Source organism: Puma concolor, chromosome C1 (genome assembly GCF_028749965.1).
Source record: "Puma concolor isolate L17-30 chromosome C1, mPumCon1.1.hap2, whole genome shotgun sequence".
In the NCBI taxonomy this organism is placed as follows: Eukaryota; Metazoa; Chordata; class Mammalia; order Carnivora; family Felidae; genus Puma; species Puma concolor.
Genome location: NC_141674.1, coordinates 40,655,659 through 40,673,425, shown reverse-complemented (window position 1 = coordinate 40,673,425; position 17,767 = coordinate 40,655,659). Strand labels below are relative to the sequence as shown.

Sequence of the window (17,767 nt, the reverse complement as noted above, 5' to 3'; positions counted from 1 at the left end):
TCGGAAACAGGCTCCAGGCTCTGAGCCATCAGCCCAGAGCCTGACGCAGGGCTCGAACTCACGGACCGCAAGATCGTGACCTGGCTGAAGTCGGACGCTTAACCGACTGCGCCACCCAGGCGCCCCAAATCAGAAATATTATTAACCAAATTTTGTAGATGGGGAAACTGAGTTAGGGGTAGTGGTGAGGTGGTGAGAAAGAGTGATTATTGGGAGTTCATTTAGGTTCTTGTTTGAAGAAGGCTAGATAGCCTAATTAACTTTAGTCTGTATTAGAAAAAACATACACCTAGGTATTAAATGGGATAATGTTAAAGAAGAATAACCTGCATACTTCTAGAATAAGAAAGAGAATGGTAAAACTTAGTGCATCAGCAAACAATAATATGAAAAAAGGAGCACAGGAAACAAGGAAAGTAGACAGAAGAAAAACAAAATATGGTAGCAAAAAAAAGAAATCAAGTATATTGAAATGTCAGTAAAATATTAAGCTCTGCTATTAAAAGCTCTCATATAGGAGTTTTAAAAATAGTCCACTATATGTTCTTTACCAGAGAGCCATTTTTTGAAGAAATAGCATAGAAAAGGGAAAATAAAGGGACAGAAAATGATATTCTAGCCAATATTAATTAAAAGAATGTATAGCATTCTTTTCACAACACAAGTTGTGAACTTGTGTGTACAAATCAGCAAAATTGACAAAATCACCGGAAGAAATAGATTAACCACAATCATATACAAACATCTTTCAAAAACTAATGAATTAAACAATTGTATTCTTGCCAGCTGTAGAAGATTTGAATAGCTGAATTAAACACAAGTGCAATACTAATGAAAATTGGCCATGTACTAGAACACAAAGCTAGTATCAAAAAATTGCTATCATACTGACTTCATTCTCTGGCCATCATGCAAGAAAATTACAAGTGAAGTTATAATAAAAGATATTTCTGAGATCCTCCATACTTTTGGATACTACAGATAATTTATTTCAAAATTATAGGTTAAAATGAAATCATAGTAGCAATCACTGGATATTTAGAAATGAACATAACTGAGAGTGCTAGATACTAAAACTTAGAATATAACCAAAGTGGTACTTAGAGGGAAATACGTAATCTTAAGTCCACTAATTAAAAGACAAGAAAGATAGAAAACACTTGCATTGTATGTTCAACTTAAAAAAATAGAGAAATAACAACAGAGTTAACCAAAAGTAAATAGAAGAAAAGAAAGATTAAAAAGCAGAAGTTATTGATAGAGGTAATCAACATCAAATTAACTGTTTGGAAAGTCAAGACAGGAAAAAGTAAGAGGCAAGCACAAATAAAAATACCAGAAATGGAAAAGGGAACTTAACTACAGATTCATAAAACTTTTCATAATAAGGTAACTATTAAATAATACTAAAGCAAGTAAGAAATTAGTAAATTTTAAAACAAAATTATGCATAAATAATAACAGAAGATCTTAAAAGTGTCCCATAAATGTAATGAGCTAGGCAGCCTTTACTTCTTGGCATGAGGTTAACCTTTATTTTTGTCTACTGTTCCTTATGGTTTTCCCCATCAAAATATGTAGTAATGGAAGGAGCTCTGGCTTTATAGAACACATAGACTGTTCAGTCCTGTATTTGCCTGACACTGGCCTTTTGGCCTAAGGCAACATTTTTCCTCTATAAGTCTTAGTTTCCTTAGTATTATTTCATGTACGGCTATCTTCTCCAATCAGATCCCGAGCTTTGAAAAGCAAGGGGCACCTGGGTGGCTCAGTCAGTTGAGCGTCCAACTTCAGCTTAGGTCATGATCTCGCAGTCCATGAGTTCGAGCCCTGTGTCAGGCTCTGTGCTGACAGCTCAGAGCCTGGAGCCTGCTTCCGATTCTGTCTCCCCCTCTCTCTGTCCCTCCCCTGCTTGTGCACTCTCTCTCTGTCTCTCAAAAAGTGAATAAATGTTTAAAAAAAACTTAAAAAAAAAAAGAAAAGCAAGAACATTCTTAATGAGCATATTCCTCAACTTATGAAAGTGTCATGTATGTAAAAGGCCCTTAATAACAAACATTTGTTGTAATGAATGTGAGAAGTTTCATGACTAATTGAAGAATGTCACTTTTGGTTCTTGCATCCATACTCTCTCCATTGGCTGTTTTGCTAGTTGTCAAATTCATCATAAGGTGTTTTTCAGATAAGTTGAGAGCCCTATCTATCATGTTATTTATGCAGGATGTCAATTTTTCACTCATTTACCAGATATAGATTGAGTGCCATCTTACAATATGTTAAGTTATTGTTCTAGGTGCTAGAGATATAGTGAGAAACAAGCTGACAAGGTGCTTGCTTTCATGCAGTTTACAGTATAGTACGTGTAGAGGTGGGGGGACAGGCAAGAAACTATAAAAAAAACAATAGATGATAGTAAGTGCTTTCTAGAAAACCAGAATAGAGTGACATGATAAGAATTGGGTGGCTACTATAGGTTGTATGCTCAGGAAAGTCCTCTCCAAAGATATACTGTTTAAGTTGAGACATGAATGGTGGAGGAGCCATTAAAGTGAAGAGCAGAAGAAAAAGTATTTTAGGTGTGGGGAATAGTGCTGAAGCTTTCAGGTCATATGTAAATATTAGTTGGAAGTTGAACATTTTGGATTGGGTATTACTAATGATAACTTGCTAGAAAAGGACTGAGAGGATGTCTCGGTAGAGTCTTGGGCAGTCTTTTCACCTTGCTTTGGCCTTGTTTTAATAGGTGATGAAAATGTCGAGTTCCATTTTAGTTATATAGGTTTTTTTCATTTTATGGAAAGGTGACAGAAAATAAGGTATCCCTGTGTAGTTGTCCCTTTTATAAGTAGTAACTGAGTCTTTGAACTTGGCCTTCTTATACTCGGAGGATGGTTCCAGTTAATATTTTAATGACTTCCATGAGTTTGTTTTTGAGCTCTGTCACGCAGTCAAGCATATGGTCCTCTTGTGTGGCCTCTGAATTGTGAAGTTGCTGTTAACTATGACTTTGAGTTCATTGCTATTGTATAAGCAGGGTTAAATTCAGGGTGCTAATTGGGACTCTTGTGTTAGTTGAATAAACCACTAGTGTTAAAATATATGACTTTTTTTTTTTTGGTCCTTGGAAAACCATTGGTGTGGGAAAGCAGGTGACAGTAGTCTTGAATTAAGCAAGAGTAGGGTGTTATATTTTCCAATGGGTGCTGTGGAAGGAATCGAGGAGTAATGAGTCAAAGATATCTTAGTTGTAACCCCAGCTCTGCCACAGAATCATTGTGTGACAAAACTATTTTAATGGCTAAACAAGCACCCAATGGAGTATGTGGTTTAGACTTGAATCCTAAGTGGAGTCTTTTACCTCTTATTCCAGATCTAAATCTTAGGACCCACATACTCAGGTAGCCTAATAGAAAGAGTTATGACTGGGTCTTTAGAGCCTGATGGGCTGTTGCAATAGGCCTGCTTCACCAACCTAGTCACAGTAGGAAAGACAGCTTAGAGAGTTCATGACAAGCTTTGTCCAGGTGTATCTACCACAGAGGGTAAGAAGTGGAAGAGAATTCATTGTACTAGGGCATAGGAAGTGAAAGAGGAAGCTGCTGGTTTAGTCCTTGCCTTCTGTGACTTCTAACCTAGTACAATGTGACCTTGTGAATAATTGCAATAGTCTCTTCTTTTCTTCCTCTGGGAGAAACAGGTCTAGAGTGGGGAAAAATACTCTAAGTGTTCTCATTAAAACTTCCTTTGTGGGGAGAAGCAGCATGGGCAGAAATAATATACTCCCTATGAGCAGAGGCAGAAGTGAAGAAAAGCAGATGAAACACCATTCTTCTCAGGGTCCTTGAGGTCTCTAACTCTCCACATTTCATATGTGTTTCACTATACCCATTAAACATGGTATATATAAAAAGGGAAAGACTGAAGTATTCCTCCTCTGTCCTTAGCTTCTTATAACTATCCAGCAGTTGTGGTAGTAAGTATCCACCTGTGCTCCTAGCCTTGGTTCTAGCTGAGGTGTATTGATACTCATATAAATGTAGTATGCCTTTTTCTTTTTCTTTCTCATTCTTGTCTCTTCCACCCTGTACTGAAACTCTACTTGACTCTCCTCTTTCCCTCTAACCCCAATGAAGAAAGATAACTGAGAAGCACCATGTAATTTTGTGGGATTCAGTTATTTGAAGGACATTCTGAAGATGCCTCCAGACTCTATCCTTCTTCTATTTCCCCAACACCTCACAATGTCTGCACAAATGTTTATTTGTGCAATATTGTAATATTGTAATTTGTACAATCTTGTAATATTTTTCACTCTTTTGTGTGTTTCCTGCTAAGGTATACTTCCTTATGCAAGAAGAGTCACACCCACAGGGTTCTGACTTAGAATGAGAAGAAAGCTCTCATTCTAAGGGTATCGTCTTTGGAAGGAGTTAAAGCAACCATCTAATCTAGTCCTATTTTATGACTGGAAGAACTAAGGTACAGAAAGGAGAAGTTAGTCTGTTAGGCCTTAGCTTTTTCATCCAGAGTGATCAGGTTGATAATTTCTGCCTCCTGGGACTTTGGGGAGGGGCATTGTGATTAAATAAGATAGCTCATGTGAGCACTGTGCAGGTCACAGAGCTAGTTAATGGATGAGCGAGGACTTGGCTGTCAGGGAACTCTTAACTGACTCTAAACCACTCATCATAGTGCCTCTGAGCATGCTCAAAAGGTCAGAGTGAATATGGTCCTCAATATAACGTCTCACTTCAGCCTGGTTCATGTGTAAAGTAGATGCTCATAATATCCTTTAAATGAAGATGGACGAAGTGATGCAGCTCCTTTAGGAAGAGGTGAACAACTTCCAATGGGGGGCTTTTTTTGTCTAAGTATTTTTATTTTCAAACCCGAAAAAAAACCCCACACAGTAGGTTTTAATGTCTAAATAATTTTCTGACATGTTATTTGAAATGGTTGTTCTATGAGTGTGTCTTCTTCATGATGACTTTTTATTGATCAATATTTGTGAGATGTTAGCAGCATAGAAGAGAGATCTTAACTGGCCTATACATGACAATTTTGTGAAAAAACTGTATATGGAAGTAAATACTCTGAATGGATCAAGTAACTTTTTTTCCAAAATGCTTTACAAAATAACTTTTTGTTGTTTTTACAAAGGATAGTCACCTTTGGGAATACTTTACCAGTGTCATAATCATTATGATATTTGATAACACTTTGATATATCATTTTTAAAGTAGGTCATTATTTCTCAAGAATTAGTGGATATAAGCGGTGCTTCAGGTACATTATTGTGACTGCTGTTCAACTTAAATTTAATTCTTGTGAGTATTAGAATTTGTAAAAGTGACATTAGAAAGTATTGGGTTAGTAAATGTTTCAAAATTTAATAAGGGGGTTACTAAAAAGTAGCTTATTTTAATAAAAGGACATTTCCCTGAAGTTATACATTCTGGATGAAAGAAGAAACTTTTCTCCAATTAAAGCATTGATGGAGTTCACAACACATCTAATTGGATTGATGTACCAAACCCATTTATTCAGTTTACTGCCTATTGATAGGTCAGTGACCACAGATATTAGCTTGTTAACATCACACTTTGAAAAAGAATTGCAGGTATTCTCTATAGTTGATTTAATGAACAGTCAGAAACTTGGTCATAATTCATGAAACAAAAATCACTATATCTGTAAATGTAATTTTTTTTTGTTTTCTTCACATTTTGTCTCCATGGATGGAATTATTTTTTGACAGTTTTGCTATAAACTACTTGATGGATCACAATATATCACTATCACCACTAATTACCACATTTTGATTCATCTTACGTACTTTGGTTAATACATTTTGCTGAATCCAGTATATCACTATATTGATAAACAGTAATTATAAAGACACCTGAACTTGAAATTATCATGAAAAATGTTATTAAGAATTAGTGAAACCAAATGTTTGTTTATCTAGACATATTTAATTGCCAGCAAAGAAAGCAATTAAAAGTAGCTGCAGGGTAAGAGGCCAACCTTCGTTAAACGTGGTTTTAAGATTGTTACAGAACTTGTGGTGATGATAACATGGTGTCTTGGAGGATGTTAACAACTGTAGCAGAGTGTTAATTAAGAATGATGTAATCTGCAGCTCAGAATTATTAGTATCATATGTTAGTTTAGCTGGACAGGAGCAAAACCTAGTTTCAGTTATGATAAGGGCTCAAGTTGTATTTATAGTGGAAAGATTAACATTTTATTTTTATGCTCTTCCTGAGACAATTTAAAAATCCTGAATAAAATACAGTCAAATGTAAACATCAAGTCCCTAGCTCATTTACATATGTGCCAGATTTTCAAACTGATTGCTATTTGAACCTAATCTGTCATTGCTGGCTGCATTAGCTACAACAAACATTACATTTACATATTGATTTCTTATTTTGTTTTAGTGTAAATAATCCATAATTATAGTAAATTTGGTCTTTTGTTGACAAGAGCTCATATGACTCTGTAAGTTTAGAATGGAAATTTAAATTGCCATGTGTGATGCTTTTTAATTTAAAATCTTGATGTATCTGAAAGGATAAAAAGATCACTGTAGATCATAAAATATTCCCAGAAACAAAAAAGAACATTTTGTAGGGCCTTTTGGAAAGATATAAATTATGAAGTATTAATGAAAAATTCAGTAGCACATTTGAAGTATATTATCTACATTTTTTCTAATAAAGTAATTTGAAAAAAATTACTGTTTTTGCTTCAGATTCAGGTCATATTTAAAAAGTAAAATCTACCTCTAAGTCTGTACTTTATACTGATAGTTTTGTTTAAAATATCCACTACAAGAAAATAAACAGCATATACACACAGCAGGAATGAAACAGGAAATATTTTAATCTTTATATTGGTGTTAATACTTTACTTATTGTAACTACATATACAGCATTATTTTGAGAAGTATGATTTCACTGTCAACAAGCCATATGTGTCAGTGAACATGATGTGTCAACAAATCCATGGTTTCCATTTACATTGATTAAAAGGTCTGTTGTATTTGTGAAGATAAAAATAAGGGGCCCATCCAATTGCAAAATGGTAGCTATCAGATTGTTCAAGAGTTTATATGGTTTACATTTTTCTATAGAGATCAAATTTACATACAATAACATACAATTGTTTTTTGCAAATTTATTTACAATTAAAATTTTTTGAATATAGTTGATACACAATATTACATTAGTTTCAAGTGTACAACATAGTGATTCCACAAGTTTATACGTTATGTTGTGTTCACCACAAGTGTAGCTATGATCTGTCACCATACAATGCTATTGCAATATCATTGACTGTATTCCTTATATTGTGCTTTTTATTTCTGTGACTTATTCATTCCATAACTGGAAGCCTTTATCTCCTACTCCCTTTCACCCATTTTGCCCATACCTCAGCCAAAAATGTACAATTCTTAAGTTTCTCCAAGTTATAGGAGTTTTGACAAAAGCATATTGTTTTCTACCATGGATTTCAATGAGTGAGGTTTTAATTTGGAGGTGTATATATTTATATATTTATACATTTAGAAGCTTGTGTTCCACTGATAGCAGCTGTTTACATGGTGCTGTGAATACAAAAGCTCTAAAAGCCCGTATTACATTAGTTAACTCAGGATGCTAGCATAAAATACCATAGAGTGGGTGGCTTACACAACAGACATTTATTTCTCACAGTTCTGAAGGCTGGGAAGTTCAAGATCAAGGAAGATACTGGTAGATTTGGTTCCTGGTGACAGCCCTCTTCTTGGCTTTCAAATGGTTGCCTTCTTGCTGTGTCCTCACGTGGCAGAGAGAGAAAAAGCTCTGGTCTCTCTTCCTCTTCTGTTAAGGACACTAATCCCATAATGGGCGCCGCCTTCATGATTTAGCTAAATTTAACCTTCTAAAGGCCCTACCTCCAAATACCATCACATTGGGGATTAGGCGTTCAGCTTGTGAATTCCAAAGGGATGCAAACATTCAGCCCATAAGAGCCCTGAAACCTAAATCTGAATTTGTTGTGTTTCCTAGTTTGGTTGTTTAATCTTGATGGATTTATACTTTATAACAATGTTTCTCTTAGAACTGTTAACTATTTTAATAGGAAGGCTAGGGTATAGGCTGCCCAAATCTGCCCACTGAAGACTTTAAGAGGGAATTCTTGATTTAAGAAATTGCTGGAAAGGAAATTCTTAAATTACTGTCATATTCTGGATGCAAGATACCCTGCCTGCTACTGTGCTACCCTATAAAATAGGCCGCTGCTATTTGGCAGGAAGAAAGCCATACCTCTTCTTCTATTTAAATGTTTATTTATTTATTTTGTGAGAGAGAGTGTGTGCACAAGCCGGGGAGGGCAGAGAGAGAGAGAGGGAGTCAGAGAATCCCAGGCAGTGACAGTGCAGATCTCCCATGCAGTTCTCAAACCCACAAGAACCATGAGATCATGACCTGAGCAGAAATCAAGAGTTGACGCTTGACCTACTGAGCTACCCAGGCACCCCAGCCATTCCTCTTCTTATTAATCAGGAATTAACAATAGGTATACAGCTACATGATGATCAAATGATTGTTTCACTACCATAATGCAGCGTTAAGCTAACCTTGAAAAATCACTGCATTATACATATTAAATAGCCATGTGCTTTCTGCAGAAAGAGGATCTCTAAAGTGCTCTTTCAGTGTGAAATGAACTCAGTCAAGACAGTACACTGTTAACATTTATTTCTTTTTTAAAAATATTTCTTTTAATGTTTATTTTTGAGAGAGAGAGAGAGAGAGACAGTGAGTGAGGGAGGGGTAGAGAGAGAGGGAGACACAGAATCAGAAGCAGGCTCCAGGCTCTGTGAGCACAGAGCCCGACGTGGGGCTCAAACTCATGAGCCATGAGATCATGACCCGAGCCGAAGTCAGACGCATAACCAACTGAGCCACCTAGGCACCCGTTACATTTATTTCTTAATGCTGTTGCTTTTATCAGTACTTGATCCATAGAGGCTAATAATTGATGGTTTTTTATGCCCACATGTATAAAAATGTATGTAGTTTCAAATTTACTTACTGGGGCTTTTGTGTTAAGATTTGCTATACATTATTTTTTCCTTATTAAAAAACTGGAGAGGGTGCCCGGGTGGCTCAGTCAGTTAAGCGTCTGACTCTTGATTTCAGCTCAGGTCATGATCTCGTGGTTTGTGGTTTGAGCCCCTGGCTTGGGGTCTGCACTGAAAGCATAGAGCCTGCTTGGGATTATTCTCTCTCCTCTCTGCCCTTCCCCCTGCTCGCACGTGCACCCTCTCTCTCTCAAAAAATAAACAAACTTAAAACTGGAGGGCAATATAAAATGTATTAAATTAAGCCAGTGAATTAAAGGGAAATTGGTACTTACTAGAAGGCAGATATTTTATAGATGGACTCTTGATTTCTGATAAATGTTCATAGTTAAATTGGAATAGGATCTCCCCAGGCAGAGGTGGACATTCTACTAATGAAATGGCACTGTAAATGTAAAACTTGTGGACAAAAAAGAAAGCAGAGCGGGATGTTCTACTGGAACTATTGCTGGAATTGTGTTGATGGCTTCAATATTGATGCTTAGCTATAACATTGAGAATTTTAAGGGAGTAGTTTGTTCCCTTCCTTCCTTCCTTCCATTCCCTCTCTTGTATCATTCCCCCCTCAATTTTATTTTATTTTATTTTATTTTATTTTATTTTATTTTATTTTATTTTATTTTATTTTATTTTATTTTTTAATGTTTATTTTTGAGAGAGAGAGAGAGAGAGGGAGTGGCAAGTAGGGAAGGGACAGAGAGAGAGACATGTACAGAATCCGAAGCAGGCTCCAGGCCCTGAGCTGTCAGCACAGAGCCTGACACGGGGCTCCACGAACTATGAGATCATGACCTGAGCTGAAGTTGGCTGCTTAACCAACTGAGCCACCCAGGTGCCACCCCCTGCTCCCCTAATTTTAAAATGAAGAAACTAGCTAGGAGAATTATGAGATGGTATATATGAAAATATCTAGCACTTGGTCTATTAATTGCTTAAAAATGTGAATGTTCATTGTATTATATTGTAGTGTATTTTATTTTTTACAAATAGTCACTAGCTTAAAGCTTGGGAATAATCTATGTGATTCTTATTACAATTTAAACATTAATTTCACTCTCTGAGGGTAGAGCAGTGGCAAGTTTTAACAGCTCTTATCTTTTGTAGAAACAAAATCTTCTTGTTGGTAAATGCAAATATTCTAACTGAAAGGAAAATCATGATGAAGAATCAAAAATTAAATACCTTACAGTGAGAATAGCATATATATTCTATCGAAACCATTTCTTGCTTTGGGTTAAAATTGAAGGTTGTACATTTGCTTATACCTTTCCTTCTCCCTCTAATTGAAGTGAAAACATGCCATTAAAAAAATCATTTCAGGGGGCGCCTGGGTGGCGCAGTTGGTTAAGCGTCCGACTTCAGCCAGGTCACGATCTTGCGGTCCGTGAGTTCGAGCCCCGCGTCAGGCTCTGGGCTGATGGCTCAGAGCCTGGAGCCTGTTTCCGATTCTGTGTCTCCCTCTCTCTCTGCCCCTCACCCGTTCATGCTCTGTCTCTCTCTGTCCGAAAAATAAATAAACGTTGAAAAAAAATTTAAAAAAAAAAAAATCATTTCATGTTATTTCTCACCCACCCACTTTGGTTGGCAGTAGTCCTTAGAGTTATTATAAAGGTTAAAAGTTACATAGCATGAATGACTGCATTTTGAAGGTAAAAGACTGCCTGAAGGTAGATTAACTGAGGCTAGCTATCCTAATCAACCATTAGAAGACACTGTTAAAAAATTGCTCCTAGATGCAATAGCTATGAGGACTCATATCATTCTGCTAAGTAGCAGCTAGAATCTGTGTCTAGATAATATTGTAGCAATAAAGTCTTTGCCAATTATACCAGTCACCACAGTAAATTCTTTACAGCTTTCACCCCCATTTCAATTCACCCCCGCCCCCCCCAAAAAAACCTCAGAAAACCAAGAAACAAAATTTACTCAGTTCACATGCCAGATTCTGTGGAAAGCCTCTGTGGTTAAATTTAGGTATTCTTCCTCCTTATTTCCATAGCACCTTAGGACAAGTGGTATTAGCATTCTTAGCAAACAGTACCATATGTGAATTGTAAGTTTACTTATCTTCCCATCTCTCAATAAACTCAGTGAAGGTAGACCTGTGATCTTACTGGGTTCCCTTTCTCAGTACCTGGAGAACAAATCCTAAGGGTTAGACCTGGGTGGCTGCTTCTTATTTTGTGTGTGTCTTTAAGCAAGTAACTTAACATCAGTTTTGTCATCTGTGAAATGGAAAATGATAATCATAACGTCATAAAGTTGACATGAATTTCTTGATGCCTGATGCGTAGTAGCACTAATTAAAGGCTAGCTATCATTGTTAATGGCTAAGTGAATGAGTGAGGCTGGAGTCCGAGGTCATAAATAATATCTTTAGCTTACTCCTCCAGACAAACTATTCTCACAAGGAATATGAATGTGGTATATCAACACCAAACAAGACCTGTGTGAAAAAAGAACACTGTGAGGGAGTCTAGATAACATTAGGCCTAGTATAAAATTACATTCAATGCATCAAAAAAAGTTTTACCCTCTATGAACTCCTGCAGAGGAATGGAACTAAAACATGCTACTAAAAAACACCATAGATCCTTTTATTAATGTTTCACTGTCATTGTAAGATTCAGAGTATGAATACCCCTCAAAAGTGTTCTGTTTTCAGGATGCCTGGGTGGCTCAGTTGGTTAAGGGGCCAACTGTTAGTTTTGCCTCAGGTCATGATCTCACAGTTCCTGAGATCAAACCCCGCATTGGGTTCTGTGCTGACAGCTTGGAGCCTGCTTGGGCTTCTCTGTCTCCCTCTTTCTCTGTCCCTCCCCTGCTACTTCCCTCCCATGAATCTGCTTACTCTCTCAAAATAAAAATAAAACAGCTAAAAAAAAAAAGTGGTCTGATTTCACTAAGTTATATAACAGGGCACCTTAAAACTTATATGCAATAAAAATTTCTACTTGGCTTTCTAAAATTTAATATTCACAGTTCTATGAAGGATTATTCTCCTTTTCCTGAAGAGGAAACAGAATTTACAGAGTAATTAAGTGCCTAAAATAGGGCCTTGTATGTGGTGGACATTCAGCAAATACATTGAAAGAATGTATGATTGACATTTCAGAGTAAAACAACTAGCAAGTAGTGGAGCCAAGGATTCAAATCTAGCTCTGTGACTCTTGAGCAGTTTAAACCTATAAATATTTTTTCTTGCCTAGTTACCTTGCCCCGGGACTATCCAGGAATTGTAGAACTACACTAAAGTGATGTTCTTCTAAAGTAGTCTGAGTCAGTGCTGGTCCTAACAAACCTTTTGCAAAATTACTGCACAGGTCTGCCAGTCAAGATCAAGAGACATATCTAAAGAATTGCATAAAGGCAAGCACTAAAAGTATTAGACATGTGTAGATCCATATGTAAAGATAAAGGAGGATCTATATAATAATCAAGACTTCTGGAATTCTGAGCTCCTTAGCCTGGCATTTGAAACCTCCATAATGGTCGTGTTTAATTTTTTGAAGTTTTCTTTTTCACAAACCCTTCATCACATCCCCTTATACTTCTTCCTTATTGCTTTCTGCACTTTTCCTTATATTCTCCAATCTCCATCTCTGCTCAAACTAGCCTATAGTCACCCTCCATATCTACGTGTCCAATTACTATCCATTCTTCTTCGTATTACTTCAAAGTACTGTTTCCTTTCTTCACAATCCTCGCATCTGTTTTAAATTCTATGAGTAGTCTATCTTGACTATAACCAATAATAAGGGGACAAGTGGGTGGCTCAGTCAGTTGAGCTTCCAGCTCTTGATTTCCACTCAGGATATGGTCTCACAGTGGTGAGATTGAACCCCATACCAGGCTCCATGCTTAGTGTGGAGCCCACTTAAGATTCTCTCTCTCTCTCTCTCTCTCTCTCTCTCTCTCTCTCTCTCTCTTTCCCTTTCCCTTTCCCCTACCCTCCCTCCCTCTCCCTCCCTCCCTCCTCACTCACACTGTCTCTGAATGAATAAATGAAAATAATAGGAATCAAATAATTATAGAAGGAATGAATGAATTGTGAACTCCTAGCAGGCAGGAGTCTTAATCATCTTTGTATCCCCAAAGCAGCCTAGCCATTTGGGAGATAGGATACTGATGTGTAAAGGACATAGAATTAAATATAATTTAGAAACTGGGTTTCATCTTTTTGTGGCTACATGACCTTGGGCAATTACTTGACCTTTTTGAACCACAATTTTGTGAATAAAATGGCACTTCATAGATAGTGAATGACAGTCTGTGAATGACTATCTGAGTGAATGTCTCAAAAAAAAAAATGACAGTTAGTAGTTCTTTATATGCAGTTCAGAATATGCAGAACTAACTACTCCTTAAATGTTTATAGGATTCAATTGAATCACTTTTTATTATGCTAGTTGCCAAGGGAAATACTGATGAGTAATAAGATACCTATCTTTAAAAGACTTGTAGTTTTGAATTGAGGACTTCCACACATGAAACAAATCAAACTGTACAAAATATGCTATAATTATTAAATACAGTATATGATAAAGGAATTGGGAGAAAAGGAGGTCAATAATAAATAAAAATGGTACGTCATAAGGTGGTCTGAAAGCTGCAGTATTGGTAGGGTGGTTGTGAAGGAGGATGAGAATAACATGAACAGAGATTGAATTGAGTATGGTGTGATGTTTCTGACATGAGAAGTTAGCTAATCTCTAGAGCAAAAGCCAAATTTTGAAGAATAGTTGTGAAGTCAGTCTACCTATGAAAGGCCTTGAACTCCAAATAGGCTTTTCATTACTTGCCACTTTTGACCCCAAATTCATTTAGCATGCAGATAATTGAACAATTAACCCAACCTCTGTTTGAGCCACATTGCATGCCTTTCACACACCCTTCGCTGTGGTCATAATGAGCTTTTTCTGAATGTTGTCCTTTTTCTGACCTTATTGTACTTAACATCTCAGCATCAGTTGGTGTAATTGCTCATGCCCTTCCTAATTGAAACACTTTTTTTGACTCCCTTATACTAGACTTTCTTGGTCTTTCTCTTATCTCACTGACCACTTATCAATCTCCTTTACTCTGACTCCTCCTCCTATGCTTGATTTCAAATGATTGGAATGCCTGGTGCTCCATCCTGGCCTCTCTCCTTTTCTAAGCAAATTATTTCTCTAGATTATTTCTTTTGCCCACAAAATCTAAATACTGTCTATACGCTGCCAACTGTCCTGCTCTGAGCTGTCTTCCTTGACCTTCACCTCTGTATAGCTGTACATGGTATCTCTTTTTGGATGTCTAATAGGCATCTTAACATGTCCAAAACTTCATTCTCAATTTCCCCAACCAATATGTTCCCACCCCAGTTTTCCTTGTTAAATCCAATTCTGTCCTTCCATTTGCTTAGGCCAGAAATTTGAGGTTATGTTTTTCTCTCATTCCATCAGTAATTTGTCTGGCTTCTACCTGTGAAAGATATCTGAACCTGACAACTCTTTACTGTCTTTGCCTCTACTGCCCTAGTCCAAGTCACCACCACTTCTTACCAGGGCTAGCCTCCTAACTCTTCTAGCTCTCCCTGCCTTACTGTTTCCTCACTGTAGCCTGAACAGCCAGAATAATATTGTATACATGTAAATGTAAGTCAGCTGTTAACTATTTCCCTGTTTAAAACCTCCAGTGGTTTTCCCGTGCAATTACTATAAATATCAAGTTCTTTACTATGGTCTGCAAGGACCTACATGATCAGACTACTGCTATCTCTTTCTTATCATAACAGCTTCAACTTAAATGGCACTTCCTCAGAGATGCCTTCCCCAACTGTTCTGTTGAAAATAATTCCCTTCACGCTGTCCCTCTGTTACCTTTTTAATTGTAATCCTATTTTATTACTTCATGGCACTTAGTATTCTCTAAAATTGCTTACTCATTTATTTATTGTTTGTATCCTTTACTGGAATGTAAGTTTCATGAAAGCAGGGATCATGTTTGTTTGTTTTTTTGTTCACTGCTGAACCCCTAGCATCTAGAACAATGTCATAAACATAGGTAGGTACTCAATAAATATTTGTTAACTGAGTGAGTGAACTTACTACGTTCTGCCACTTATTATTTCCTTGTCTAAAAAATGCCACCCTTCTCTCTTTCCCAGATGAAGCAAAAATTTCTTGTCTTCCAAATGATAAACACAGAGGTCCTACTTATCCAGCATATTTCAACTTATATTTTTCTTCTCCTCTAAAGCTTTCCTTAACCATTTCCCTCTTTCACAGAGACAGAATTGAGCACTTCCTTCCATGTTTTCATTATACTTTTTTCAATTTCTCAGTTGTACCTATTGCATTATACTCTGGCTGTTTATATATTTGTCTACCTTCTTAGATTGTGAAGTCTTTTATGGACAGGACCTGTGTATTATTTGGGTTGATATTCTTAGCACATGGAATAATGTAAGGCATTGAGTTAATGTTGATAAATAAATTAATCAAAATCTTAATACCTATAGTAGTTTTCCAGAAAGTAACATTGCTTTGTGAGATACAAAGATGAATAAGACTCTTGCCTTCTGGAAATTCACCATTTATTCATTATTTAATACATATTTATAGTGTGACAGGCATTATGGATACAGTGACAAAGGTTCCTGCTAAAGAAACTCTATTTTAGTTAGGTATTATTTCCTTTGATTTTGATCAGTAATATATTATGCTATATATTGGTGTTTCCTAGGTATTTTTAGTCTGTAATTAACCTGGGAACGCTATGGGAGACAGTAGGACAGAGATTAACTGCCTAATCCTAATCTTCTGTTGAATGTATGTTTATCATATAGTTACAGATTAGCAAAGAAAGAATAATAAAGGCCAGAACTGTGTAGCACACCCAAATTGTCTTCCCACCTCCACCAGTCTGGCACAGTTATACCTGAGGCTGCCAGTATAGATTATTCATACATAATGGTGACAGATTTTTATTTTCTGGAGTGTTAACAGTGCTTCTTAAAATTGTCATAAACAAATAGAACCATGACTTATATTTCTTGTCTTAGGTGGTTAATTTCATTTAGTCTTCATAGTTCTGATACATTTCTAACATTTTGGTTAATGTTGCTCTGAATTCTCCCAGTGTCTAAATTCTGTATATTTCTGAGTCCTAAGTGAAATCACAGATATTTTGAAGGAATCTGGGGATAACAATTAAAATTCTGTAGTTTTCAGTCAGTATCTTCTGAATTTTGACTGAAACCATATTTCTATTCTTACACAACTGTTTATGAGTATAAACAGTATTTTATATTTCTGTTCTTCTAAAACAGCTGTTTCACTTGGATTTGAACCAGAGCATTTGAGTATACATTTTAGTATTATATTTGGAATTTGATATAATTGAAAAATTTGGTTCTCTTGGAGGAAATACATATGTAGACAATAGCCTATGACTTCTAGAAAATTCTTATGTATGCAAAGTGTTTAGAATTGAAGTTTAAAAACACCTTGGTAGAGAAGGAGTTAACAGGTTAGCTCCCCTTGGTTGTTCTCAGCATGCTCTCTTGCCTTTAGGAGCTGAAGAGATGATAACATTGGGCCCGGACATGCCTGTGTGGAGGTTATGGTACTCCTGGGGTTTTTGCAGCTAGCTGTAAAGCAAGCTAGAACATGTTCATCTCAGAGTTCCTTGTTTTTCTTTCAACCCTTTCAGTGCCCTGCAGGAGTCATTAAATCAAAACTTCATGCTGATCATCACCCACCGAGAAGTCCAGCGGGAGTACAACCTGAACTTCTCAGGAAGCAGTACTATTCAAGAGGTGAGTTATGTCTCGCAGCTAAGGAATAAAGGTAGCTCATTATAGCTAATGTTGACCCTGTTAAAGAGGGCTTATCTGTTCTAGTTGGAAACTCTCTTTATGTTTCATTATTGGGTTCTTAATTTTAATTAACTGGAGCATCAATGATTACTGTAGATATATTAAATGACTTGACCTAGAAAGATAGATGTTATAAATGAGAGCTCTTGATAACTCTTAAAATAGTCAACTTAAAACCTTGCTTAGAAATAACTCATTGTTATTACATAATGCATTTTATGGTTTTATAGTAATGATTTAAAATATTAATTTGGAAATTGTGGACGACATGCATTTTCGAACATGCTTATACTTTATTTGAAAGGTTGCTTTCAAATACATTATTTACAACATGGCTTTTTCCAAAAGGAATTTGAGAAAGCTTTGCTTAAGTAGCTCAATCCCAACGTTGGACAGTATTCGTGAAATGCTGTTGGAGACTGTCAGTCATTTAGCTCAGAATATCTGAGAAGAGTCTATTTATAGTGTAAATATTTTCTTCAATGTGGCCAACCAGGGCCACTGTTTCAAAAAAGAACCGCCCCCAAGAGAGAAAAGGTACCTTCTTGCCTGTGGCCCCACCCACTTAAAAGCCAGTAATTTATCTCCGTGGGGGGGAAAATATTCAAGGGTTTGACAGGACTTGTGTTTAGAAACATTGAAATGACAGTTATAACACATTACCTCTTGTTAGTTGTTAAGACAACAATCATTTGTCTACTAATATTTTTATAAAGAGAATTATGTTTAATCTTGGATTATTTCATAATTTTTTTCTTGGACTACATTGG

General features: G+C 36.4%; 1 protein-coding gene across 3 annotated transcripts in view; it reads left to right on the top strand.

Moving 5' to 3' along the window:
• The window catches only part of FAF1 (Fas associated factor 1), a 514,886-nt gene that overhangs the window by 227,528 nt on the left and 269,591 nt on the right, over positions 1 to 17,767 (top strand). For all 3 annotated transcript variants that reach the window (XM_086716934.1, XM_086716936.1, XM_086716935.1), the window contains one exon: positions 16,832 to 16,937. In XM_086716934.1, the coding sequence (XP_086573060.1) occupies positions 16,832 to 16,937 (106 nt within the window). The remainder of the gene's footprint in view (positions 1 to 16,831; positions 16,938 to 17,767) is intronic.